Raw genomic sequence first — 12,212 nt, forward strand, 5'->3', positions numbered from 1 at the left:
TGTCCAAGTGTGGATCGTTTTGACGTAAAAGAAATCACAGAAAAGAAAAAACAATTACAGGCCTAAATTGATGAATCTTAATGTGGGCAAGAAACAAGAGAATATGAGCACTTGTCTATTGTTATCAGAAGTCCTTCAATAATTTTAGGTGCTCGCCTCGGTGGATAAAAACAGCACAACTGATTTGACTTACACTTGAGTCTTTGAAAGCGCCACATAAATGGCAACAGTGGCTGTTTTTAGCCTCTGATTGGCAATATCTGTCTCTGAGGGTGGGCTTAAATCATGTGCAAAAAGAAAATAAGAATAACAAACTCCTTTTGTTGTATTCACTTCATATTTAATCAAGTGAATGGTTAGGTTAGAAGCGTCTATGTTTTTTGTTTCATCTGAAGACAAAGTAGTGGAGGTTTTTACCAATCATGGTCAATCAGTAAGAGTTAGTTATACTTTATCCATATGATGTAACATTATTCTAAGACTATCTAATGAATATGATGGAAGAAATCCCTTACACTTCTTATTTCGTTAAGAAGAAATATGGTCTAAATAAGGACTATTTTTAAGGGTTATATGACCCAGGTTGACATCGGAGATCCTTACAAAAGATCTTTCTCATTCATATTTGCTCCCGTCATTCAGTTTTGACAATCACAGCCGTCAAGATTCCTGCAGAGTAGCTTTAAGGCTACCGCCATCTGCCGATGCGATTCATCCTTCTGTACCATTCCCATCCATCTCACTGCCTCCGCCAACGATTTTTGGGTTTCTCCTCACATTTCGGGCCCTCACAGGTGTCGGAAAGCAGGGTGGCAGGTGTAGAGGCGGGTTTTGCCTGAGCGGGCGCCTTCTTGCTGACACTCATGAGCAGAGCTGGGAGCTCATATGAAATGGCCTTCTCTAGACGGTCCAGCATGCAACCACGCGTCCAGCTGCAGTGGTAGGAGAGCTGCTGGAAGTTGGAGAGTGGATTCACTCCAAAGAAATCCTGATAGGCTTCCTTACTGGGAAGGTCAAACTTGCTGACGTTAGTCTTGGCCAAAATGGATTTGAAGATGTAGTACTTGTCTGGGTCAGTGACAATGTCATGAAACACTTCATGGGGATCACCAAACCAGCCCAGCTTTTCATGGTATGTCTGGAGGTAACGGTCAACAAGGAGGGCGTGAATGCGCACTCGGATGCCGTGCTGCCGGATAAAGGCAATCTTATTTTCAATCTGGTTCTCTATCACCTGCAAGAAGAGCGACGCGGGAAGAGTGAGGAGAGAGCAAGGAGAACACTCCAATATTTTAAACTAGAATGATGCATGCAGGGCTTTGCCAAGGTTGAACTTTTGCGGGAAGTAAAAACCATTCTCAGATTCAGAAGAAATTTATTCATGGAGGGTGACTTGATTGACTTGCTTTTTTTAATCCTTCTGTTTGTGGTTCACGGAGAAACGCACAAAATATTAGGATTGGACCTACAAGACGCAACCCTTTGCATGCATGATTTCCACATGACTCAAAAAGGTGAAACGTGAAAATAAATAACCATTCACACGTTCACACCTATGGACAATTTAGAGTTTTCAGTAACTTAACGTACTGTATGTGACTATCACAAGGAGGCTTCTAAAATGTAATGCTCGATATCATTGGACTTTCTCATAGGTGACCAAATAAAACTTCTTCAACCACATGGCACCATGCACAGAAAAGTCATACCTGGTTCAAGTCCTCCAACAGAGAGGTCTCCTCCTTCATAAAGAGCTCCCGGCTGGTATCTACTGCATATTCCTGAGTCCAGAAAGAGCTGACGTACACCCGGGGAGGTTCTGTGACATTGATGAGTGGCGCCATGCTCCAGAAGAGTGCTCCATAAACCCTCATCAGGTCTTGGGTGGTGAGACTGTCGGCCTTGTTGAGGATGATGCGAATTTGGGACTCACGGCCCTTCATCTGCCTGAAGAGCATTTCAAGCTCCCCTCCCACATCAAGTTTGGTAGGGTCAAAAACCAGGAAGATGAGATCAGCTCGGTCAATGAACCACTGGCACACCTCATTGTAAGGGTACCCTGTTGGGGTGAAGGCAAACGACTCACTGTAAATTCTCAGATGCATTATGATGCGTGCTTCACAGAAAATAGTTGCAAAACAACCATGAGTCCATCAAACAGGTCAGTTGGTCTCAACTGATGTGACTCTGGGACCTGCATTTCCCTCCTGTTGCAAAGTTGCGACCCACTTCTAAAATGGCCTCTAAAAACATGTGTTTGATTTTCCAACATTAATATTAGATTATTTGTTGGTGGTTAAAGTGTGAGGCGGTCACATTTCCTGTCCATTGCCTACAATATGTTCAAGGTGGGAATGCAGTGTGAATGCATTTACCGTTACAACCGCAATAATAACGTTTCTGATGCTTGTCAAAAATGTGTTGTTTTGTTTTGTTTTTCAAAATAAAAGGCAAATCTGATTGAGGTCGGAACAAGCCGTTCTCTATCACTATCCTACACTCTTAAAACTGCTGGGTCAAAAGTAACCCAAATTAGCTAACCCAGTGCTGTGTGCAAAATGGGTCGAGCGAATGCTGGATTAGTCATACCCAGGGCAGTGGGTTGAGGATTTAACCCAGCTGTGTTTCCAAATAATATGAATTTTATTAATTAAATTGGGTACCCGCCGGTTGAGAATCACAAAAATAGGTTACCTCTCTCCTGCTGCTTGCGGTTCTCAATGATGCCAGGGGTATCAACAATTGTGACCCTCTCCAGCAGCTTGTGGGGCATCTCAAATCCCACCAGCCTTTCAAGAAAGCCCTGGCCAAACTTCTCCAAGGGGGAGAAGGAACGCGAGCTGTCGGCTGCCATAACAATGCCCTCTATCGTGCGATACTTCTCGCCGTGCATTATGACGGTATACTCGGAGGTCGTGGGTTCAGCACCTGGTGGAAGGATACACAGAACATAATGTATAGTATCTCTGAGCATTGACATATTAGTGCTTAGTTTTAACTGGAAGTACACCGGTACAATGTATGTCTTTAAAATATAATGCTGCAGGAAAGCAAGCAAAACATATGTGGACCAAAATGTGGATGTTGGCACTAGTTGTACTCAAAGGTCCCATCCCATGAGCAAGGTACTTAACCTTCACCTTCTCATTGTTGTATGTATGAATTGGAAAGAGTTGCATGTATAACGAAAGAAAAATGTATAAACGAAGACTAATTTAGTAAATGAGTACAACAATAAGGTTACATCTAAGCTTGCACTGGTCAACACATTTTTAAAAAGTATTGTAAAGACAACGCATTTTAGGAATAAGGGATGCAAGCAAACTTTTCAAGATGATTTTTTTGCAATGTGTCCGCATCCATTTTTTTCTCTTGAATATCAGGTTTTCATAATAATAATAACAATAATAATAATAACAATAATAATAATTGATATATTATCATATTTAATAAGATTTATAAATTAACGGTTGGGTACCGCAACAGGTGGAGTTTTTTTTTCCCCGAAACATCAAAACTATGAATAACGACGCGTGGTAAAATCTGGAGGTCGGCACGGTGGTCGGCACATTGGGCAACTGGTTAGCACGTCAGTCTCACAGTGCGGAAGTGCAGGCTTCGATTCCGGCTCCTGCCTTCTGTGTGGAGTTTGCATGTTCTCCCTGGGCCTGCGTGGGTTTTCTCTGGGTACTCGGGTTTTCTCCCACATTCCAAAAACATGCATGGCAGGTTAATGGAACAATCTAAATTGTCCCCGGATGTGAGTATGAGCGCGGATGGTTGTTTGTCTATGTGTGTCCTGCGACTGGCAAGCAACCAGTTCTGGGTATACCCCGCCTACTGCCCATCGAAAGCGGGATAGGCTCCAGCACCCTTGTGAGGATAAACCGATTAGAAAATTGATGGATGGTAAAATCTGTATTGTACAAGCTATTATAGGTCAAACTTAAAAACAACATCAACAAAATATCTTGTATAGGGATACATAACATCATCTCTGATTCCAATTTGCTGTTGACCAGGGTTATTTTTTTAATTCATTATGCATTGTGAATATCTTTAACAACAGAGTATTTACCCCCTTGGTTATTGCATGTGTCATTTGCGTTTAACTACAATTCAGTCAATCATCATAACTGTTCTTTTGGATGAAAATATCCATCCCTGACTATTTCTACATTTTGGAAAATCTATGTAACCACATTCACTTACCTGTGTATAGTTCTTGAGGGGTGTCATGAAGACCCAACAGGTAGTTGATCATGGAGGACTTGCCCACACTCCAGGGTCCAAGGAACAAAACCATGGGCTTAGAAATGATTTCCCCATCTACAATGTGGAAGCAAAGAAGAACATGACCAGATATTGAGTGACTGACAGCTAGCATGTCTCATAAATGAATTTTTCAAATGCAAATTCTAAGAAGAAAAATCATGAAGCCGCCAGTGTTTTCAGGACTTCCCTGACCTGATTTCTTGTGCCATCTTGTGGCCATAACCTTTGATCCTTCAAAATCACAGATGGAGCGTCCCAGCTTGGCTCAGATATTAATTGCTCTATACTTTCTGAGATACACATCAATAATATGACACAGTCAGTGTGATTTAACCTGTGACTTCATGCTGCCTGAGTTCATTGTACTTGAAGGCTTGCTCCACTGGTTTGATGGCTGTGTGGTAGATGTTCAGTAGCTTCTTCATTGCAGCTGGACACAAACATAGTCGAGATTGAGAACATGACAGGTCAAAAATGGTAAGGAGACATTTTGGGTAAAGTGTTACAGTGCACACTGGCTCATTTATTTCTAACAGAAAAGTCTCAAAGGACTTCACCTGCCCACAGTTGAGAAATATACACAACATCCCCTGATCTTAAACCCCAGGAGGGTGAGGGAAAAACAAACAAACAAACAAAAAAACCCCCCCAAAAAACAAATCTGGGGTAAAATGAGAAACCTTGAGAAGGGGCTGCAGATGGGTGTTCGTTACTGGGTTTGATATTGAAAGTTCGATTCAGTTTCTTACCTGACAACTGGGCCGAGGGTTCAGCAGCAGCCAGTCGTAGTGTGTCCTCAATATGGGAGCGGTCCCTCAATGCTCGACCCTCATTTGCTTTTCCTGATTGGTGGAGTAGACGATCAATCGGAATTCTTGACGCTACTAAACCTTCATGTAGAAGTGCTAACTGATATTATGAAAAGTTGTTAATTAATCCATCCATCCATTTTCCACCGCTTATCCGGGGTCGGGTCACGGGGGCAGCAGCTTTAGGAGGGAAGCCCAGACTTCCCTCTCCCCAGCCACTTCTTCGAGCTGTTTCCGGCGGATCCCGAGGCGTTCCCATGCCAGCTGGGTGACATAGTCTCTCCAGCGTGTCCTGGGTCGTCCTCGGGGTCTCCTGCCAGTGGGACATGCCCGGAACACCTCACCAGGGAGGCGTCCAGGAGGCATCCTAATTAGATGCCCGAGCCACCTCATCTGGCTCCTCTAGATGTGGAGGAGAAGCAGCTCTACTCTGAGCCCCTCCTGGATGACTGAGCTTCTCACCTTATCTCTAAGGGAGAGCCCGGACACCCTGCGGAGAAAACTCATTTTGGCCGCTTATATCCGGGATCTCGTTCTTTCGGTCACGACCCATAGCTCGTGACCATAGATGAGGGTTGGGACGTAGATCGACCGGTAAATTGAGAGCTTCGCCCTTTCGCTCAGCTCCTTCTTTACCACGACAGACCGATACAACGTCTGCATCACAGCAGACGCTGTACCGATCCGCCTGTCGATCTCTCGCTCCCTCCTGCCCTCACTCATGAACAAAACCCCAAGATACTTAAACTCCTCCACTTGGGGCAAGATCTCCTCCCCGACCCGGAGAGGGCACCCCACCCTTTTCCGACTGAGGACCATGGTTTCAGATTTGGAGGTGCTGATCCTCATCCCAACCGCTTCACACTCGGCTACGAAACGCTCCAGTGAGAGCGGAATTAATCTATGGCATCATAATGAAATGTAGGTATTCATGGTTTGGATGGTTGTGTTGAAAAGCTTTTTTCTCATACAAAACAGTCATGAAATGCATTCCCCATGTCAAATGCTTCCAAGCGAGTGTACCACCTGTGCTCAGAACAGGATTGACTATTATATCATCCTGTAAAACATCTATCAGTCTATTCGCTTCCTTTGCTATTTTGGTCGGTTTATTTCTGTACCAGAGGTTGTTGCTAATTCCTTTTTAGCCACACACAGTATCATGTTCAGTGGGATTCAAGTGGCTGGGAAAGAAAGACTGGAAGCTGAGAAAGATCTCTTCAGTGCCATGACCCTTAACATTTAAATGGTCATTCCATTCATTGCAGTTGCAATTAGGTAAGCGTTTTAAAAATGTCAGATGTGGTCTGCGCAAAGACCATGAATATGCAACAACTTTCTATAACCCTCCTTAGGTTTGCTGGAACCTCTTTCAGCTGATTTTGGGTAGGAGGCGGGGTTTCCGTAGGTCACCAGCCGATTGCAGGGCACACACAGACAAATAACCATTCACACTTACTGTACATTCATACCACCAAAAAAAGTCTTCAGTTAACTTTACGTGAGTGTTTTGGGAATGTGGGAGCAAGCTGCAGTACGGTTGATAATTTCAATGTCGGTTAATATACAAATGATTGTGTATGGGTGAAACTACTGATGTGCATTGATTGGATTTCTATTTTGATGTCCATTTATTCTTGATTTCTATCAGGCATGAGCAGTTGTGCAGTTGAAATCTGGGTCGATACAAGTTTGCACTTGCTGCATGGCTGATATGATATGCCGATGTACAGTATATATTGGTTGTTGTACAAGCATGCTGTCTGTACCTTTGGCATGCGCAGACTCCTTCAGCTCCTCAGGAGTGTCTTCTACTTCAGTAGCCTCTTTAGATGTTTCTTCTCCAAGAACTTCCACTGATTCTGCCTCAGCAGACTCAGGTGTGACTTCTTCATCGACCTGTATTTCAGGAATGACTTCTGACTCTGCTTCCTGCTTTGAAACCGCTTCTGGCTCAGAAACAAGTGAAATTTCTGGTGCATCTACTCCAATGTCATTTTTTGTCATTTCTGGCCTTTCTTCTTGAGGTTCTGATATCACTTCTGCTTCAATATTGTATTCAGCTTCAGGTGCGAATATCACTTCTGGTCCAACTTCAAATTCTGATTCAGGTTTTGATGTTACTTGTGCCCCAGCTTGATATTCTGATTCATATTTTGATATCACTTCAGGTTCAACTTCATATTCTGCTTCTTGTTGTAATAGCCCCTCTGGTTCAGCTCCATGTTCTGCTTCAGGCTCTGATATAACTTCTGTGTCAGGTTCATATATTGCTTCAGGTCCTGGTATCACTTCTGGGTCAGCATCTTGTTCTTCAGCTTCTGACAAGACTTGGAGGTCACTGTTGTGATCTGTTAACTGTGCTTCAGTTTCAGATGTCACTTTTGGCTCTGCAGGTTCACCACTCATACCAAGAATGTCCTCGGGCTCCGATTCAGCATCTTCAAAGGCTTCCTCCTCCATGACATCTTTGAACACAATTTCCTCCATAGCTACTTCTCTCTCTTGTGTCTCCTCCTCTGTTTCCTGAAAAAGTTCCTCATCTTCTGAATTAGCACCGGGAGAGGTAACTACTTCATCTTTTGATAATTCATCCTCTGTATCTTCCCTTTTTTGTTCCTTATCTATGACCTCTCCTGCAGAAGATGCAACCTCGCCAACTGTTTCATTTTCATTAGTTTCCTCCACAATGGATGCGTCATGTTCATCAGATACCACCTCCTCTTGGTTCTCCACCTCTCGTGCGTCTTGGAGAGCAGCTTCCTCTTGTTTTCTTCCAGTGCTGTTTTCCTCAATGGTGGAAGCCTCGGTTTGCACCATCTCAGTTGGTTCTTCTTCATGCCGTGAGAGTGAGGCTGATTCTTTCTCAGACGCAGCTGCTGTTGGAGTACAAGGTTGACACACTGGTCTCTCCGGGGCTGGGGTGTCATTGGACGAGCTTAGGCTGGGATGCTCCTCTGCTGTGCCACATCCACAGGAGAAGACGTTTCCCTCGGGCTCCTGGAGCCGTAGAGGCACCAGTGGGTCTTCGTCGGGTATGGATGAGCCTGGCACCAAACCACAGAAATAAATAAGAAAGGAGAGAATGTTATCGTACATATATATATACACATATACACATATATATTACACATAACTATTTTATATCCTCATTTATAAGACATTGTCATACAGTGAATTGTATACAATTACATACAATGCGCTGTATGTTATATAAAAAACAGTTTGGAATAAACTGCTGAATAATAAGATATCCTTTATTTGTCCCACACTGGGGAAATTTACAAATTTAAGTGATTAATGCAAAAGATAACGTAACAAGTCCTTACAGACAAGTAAGGAGTATCCGTAGAAAACCCACGCAGGCCCGGGGAGAACATGCAAACTCCACACAGGGAGGTCGCAGCTGGAATTGAACACAGTACCTCCGCACTGTGAGGTTAATGTGCTAACCAATGGACCATCAGGCCGCCCATAGCACATACATTGTGAGAAAAAAGGTCTTGCGTGTCATCTTTAGAATTTTTACAACAGTATTTTGACTAGAAAATAATGTGAAACAAATATGGTGTCTGTCTGGAGGAGTTTGCTTAAACCAGGGGTGTCAAACACATGTTTGTCATGGGCCACTCTGGAGTTGCGTCTTCCCTTGGAGGGCTGTTATGACAGTGAAACCGAATAAATGTTTAATCATCTCATCGTATTATTACTTGTAGACAACATATTGATAGATTACTAGTTTTGAAATTACTCAAGTTAACTATGTGTTTGCTGTTTGTTCAATTATTCTTCAAGTGAATGTAAACATGGAACCAAATTATTGCAAAATGGGCCACATAAAATGAGGTGGCAAGCCAGATCTGGCCCCCGGGCCTTAAGTTTGACACCAGTGTCTTAAACTTTCACCTAATTGTGAAATATTTGTTTGCGTTACAGTTGCACTCTTGTTCATGCTGGCTCATTTACCTTGCTTTGAGGATCCTTAAATCTTCATTTTAAAAAAATCCAGCGAGTTGTATTCTAGTTTTGGTACAAGGATTTGGTTTATGAGATTTGGTTTATCTGGACTATGATGCAAGCAGTATCCTCACTCTTGCAATAACCTCCTATTCTCTCCCTCTATTTCAAGGTACTGATTCATATATTAAGCTATTCATTGCAGATGATGTGCTTTGCTAGCTTATCACTCCCTCGAGATTGTCATCATTCAAGTTCATGCGTCGAATGTCACATGTTCATTGTGCCACCGTGTTGCCGTAATTATAGTACAGGATAAAAGGAGGTTGGTCTTTACTTCAATGTTCCCCAAATGTCAGCAAGTAAGTTTCGATTTAAGGGCTGCTTGGTCACCTCCTGCACCATGTTGAGGGTGCTTGGAAATCTGGGAAGAATATGCAGTGTAGTGAGATGTGGCTTGGTGCTGAATGTCACCTTTCGGATGCAGAAATAGGTCCACATTGAGTCATAGGCTGAAAAAAAGGAGGGATATACAGGTATGTGCTTGCATTTATTTTAGGGGGTGTGACGCTTTCCTGTTCACGCTTTGCAACAGCTTTGATGGTTGTGCAAGAATGCAAAAAACCTCCAGCAATAAATGCATCAGTAGATGTATTGACATCTGCTTAGCAGCATAATATGGATGTGGATGAGTCATGATTGAATAAACTGAAATGCATGCATGGACTTTAGGACTTACAAAAATGGTTGTAACTTCCAGTGAATGTTTCGCAATGAACTTTGGAAATACTGTACAGTCAACAATTTCCAAGTGAATCAATGATATGGTTGATAGGAATTACCGGTAAGCGGATATTGGGGTCATTTGTACAAACTGTAAAATATTTTAAAATAACAGTCAGCATTTTGTCTTGCCATAGGCAGACATGCTTGCAAACTCATTTCCACCCATGCTTTTTTTTTGTTGTTGTCATTATTCCCAGGTGACTTTGAGCAAGTGGCAAAATCCACATAGGAATGCATGATTTGGGATTCAGACCCACAAACTCTCCATTGTGATAACCACCACTTTCGGCCACCATCCTGCCTGCAAATAAAGGCATACGGTATTTTCAAATGTTCTATTACTCTCCATAATACATGATTACTTTATTCCAAAATAAATCAAATTACTCGATATAGTAAAGACCGGTTATACCCTGAGTGTAACCTTATTAGAGAGAATCATTATATTTTGCACAGTTCCAGTTTATTCTACTGAAAATGTACTCATATACTGAATGATAATACGTAAATTCAAGGAAATTTGCAACAACTTCAAACCTACTGATATTACATTTGGTCCAGTTTCCATTGAATTCATTAATTTATTTTCCTTTATCCACTTGATAGACACAACATTAGGTACATCTGCACAATCTAACCAATAGAAGGGCTGTATTAACAATGCACAAATGATTAGTTTCACTTTTGAATGACACTGTCAGTATTTTGTGACATGCTTACTGTTGTGGTTGTAGTTCTCATTGGCGTAAAGTGGTGGTTTTGTGTTTAGCTTCAAAAATCATATGACAAAAATGCTTTAATATTCTTTCAGTGTGATGGTATACAATTCTACCCTAAGGCACCACAATAATAAACATACTGTACAGTTAAATTAATAAATCTCTGACAGGTGTCACTCAAAACTAAACTTTATTCGTTTCCATTGTGATACTTGTAGCACAGCGTATAAAGTGTATATTGTGTATTGGTTCACTGTTTTCGCAACAGACTTCCTGTGTGTGCGTGTGTGTGTGTGTGTGTGTGACCACAATTTGAAACTATGTTCTTGCTTGGGAATTGAGGCACATATTACTGCAAGCAAATTTGTACATTCTCAGTATATTCTTGTCCTTTATGTGCTTTAGCATGTCTGTTGCAGGCACTGTGATCCCAGAAAGACAAATTAACAATTTTACATGAGACATTGAGCTTGCTCTAAATGCCACAATAATGAAATACAATTGGATTGGCATATAACCTCAAGTTAATGTATCTGTGTGTGCATATCCGTTTAATAAAGACATCTATGGATTCTGGAAAGCCACAAAGAGATCAGTGAGCCGAGTATCTGGTGACGATTCACCTCGACAAATGCATGACGTGTGACTTCAGCTGTTTGCTGGGTCCAAAATGAAGCTATTCAAGGACACACAAGGGTATCCTTATTGAGTTTAGTGCAAACTAATAGCATATAAACCTCTTTACAGCTAGTTCAGATGTATGACACTTAATAGAATTACTATCATTGTTGTATTGAAAGATCCAAAAATAATAATGAAGAAAGAATCAGTGGAAAATTAACTTATTTCACAGTTCTTAACTGGTGTTTTCAGTGGGCGCATGTGGGTGTAGGGTATGCAGTGAGCCCAAGGCGATCTGTCAACGTTGTCTCTCCAAGAGAATGAGAATAAGCAGCAGGCAGAACATTTTCCATCAGCTGGTGTCCCACCTCAGACTGACATTTCTATTTTATACCCTCAAAACTCCAAACTGCGCCTCATCAATATTTGACAAACATTTTCAGTATTGTTCTGTAATTGGGGTCCTATATAAATTTTTGAAGTTATCTTTTGACCTCTGGGTAAAAATAGTTCAAAAAGTACAGTATGCCACTATCATCACTATATGCTTCCTGAGCAATAATTTAGTGTCCACACTACATAAACACATTTAGCGTGTAGTCATTCTGTTGCAGTGTATAAGCACTCCCTCACTTTGCCGCATACATGCCTCATGAAAGCTGCACTTCACAAACATAAAGCACCGCTGCACTGACATGTTGCAGCACAAACACCAAAGCCTCTCAGCCATACCTGCAGCAGTCAGAGCCAGCAGAGCCAGAACACAGCACACATGGACCAGAGACTTCATTTTGGCTGCCAGGGGCCTCCCCCTCCTCTTCCCGGGATATATATACCCCTCAGACAGAATCAGGGGGCATGTGCCCAGCGGAGGTGGGACAGAGCAACTGTTTTCTTACCCTGATTGGTTATTTCAGCAACCTTTCGAAGCTTCTACCCCTACTTTGGATTCCAGCACTAAAAAACTAGCATAATTATGAGTGTTGTATAGAATACTGTACACAGTTACTCTACTATTCAGTAGTATACTATGAAATGTTGATGA

The 12,212-nt window shown here is 42.1% G+C and overlaps 1 protein-coding gene across 1 annotated transcript; it reads right to left on the reverse strand.

Moving 5' to 3' along the window:
* Positions 1 to 302: 302 nt before the first annotated feature.
* On the reverse strand, positions 303 to 11,965 carry srla (sarcalumenin a). The gene is made up of 8 exons (XM_086121060.1): positions 11,900 to 11,965; positions 6,854 to 8,131; positions 5,025 to 5,117; positions 4,610 to 4,705; positions 4,213 to 4,329; positions 2,695 to 2,928; positions 1,710 to 2,059; positions 303 to 1,234 (listed from the first exon to the last, which is right to left on the reverse strand). Exons 1-8 carry the CDS (start codon positions 11,955 to 11,957, stop codon positions 740 to 742), a joined length of 2,721 nt encoding a protein of 906 aa, XP_085977186.1. The 5' UTR covers positions 11,958 to 11,965; the 3' UTR covers positions 303 to 739.
* Positions 11,966 to 12,212: the final 247 nt, after the last annotated feature.

The sequence above is a fragment of the Hippocampus guttulatus genome, chromosome 9 (assembly GCF_054856545.1).
Source record: "Hippocampus guttulatus isolate MCC_2025c chromosome 9, RoL_Hgut_1.0, whole genome shotgun sequence".
NCBI classification, from domain to species: Eukaryota; Metazoa; Chordata; class Actinopteri; order Syngnathiformes; family Syngnathidae; genus Hippocampus; species Hippocampus guttulatus.

Coding starts and splice junctions, on each gene's coding strand:
- srla (XM_086121060.1), bottom strand. CDS start 11,957: ATGAAGTCTCTGGTCCATGTGTGCTGTGTTCTGGCTCTGCTGGCTCTG. Junction 8,132..11,899: donor GCTGGCTCTGACTGCTGCAG/GTATGGCTGAGA, acceptor GTTTGGTGCCAG/GCTCATCCATACCCGACGAA. Junction 4,706..5,024: donor ACCCTCGGCCCAGTTGTCAG/GTAAGAAACTGA, acceptor GTTTGTGTCCAG/CTGCAATGAAGAAGCTACTG.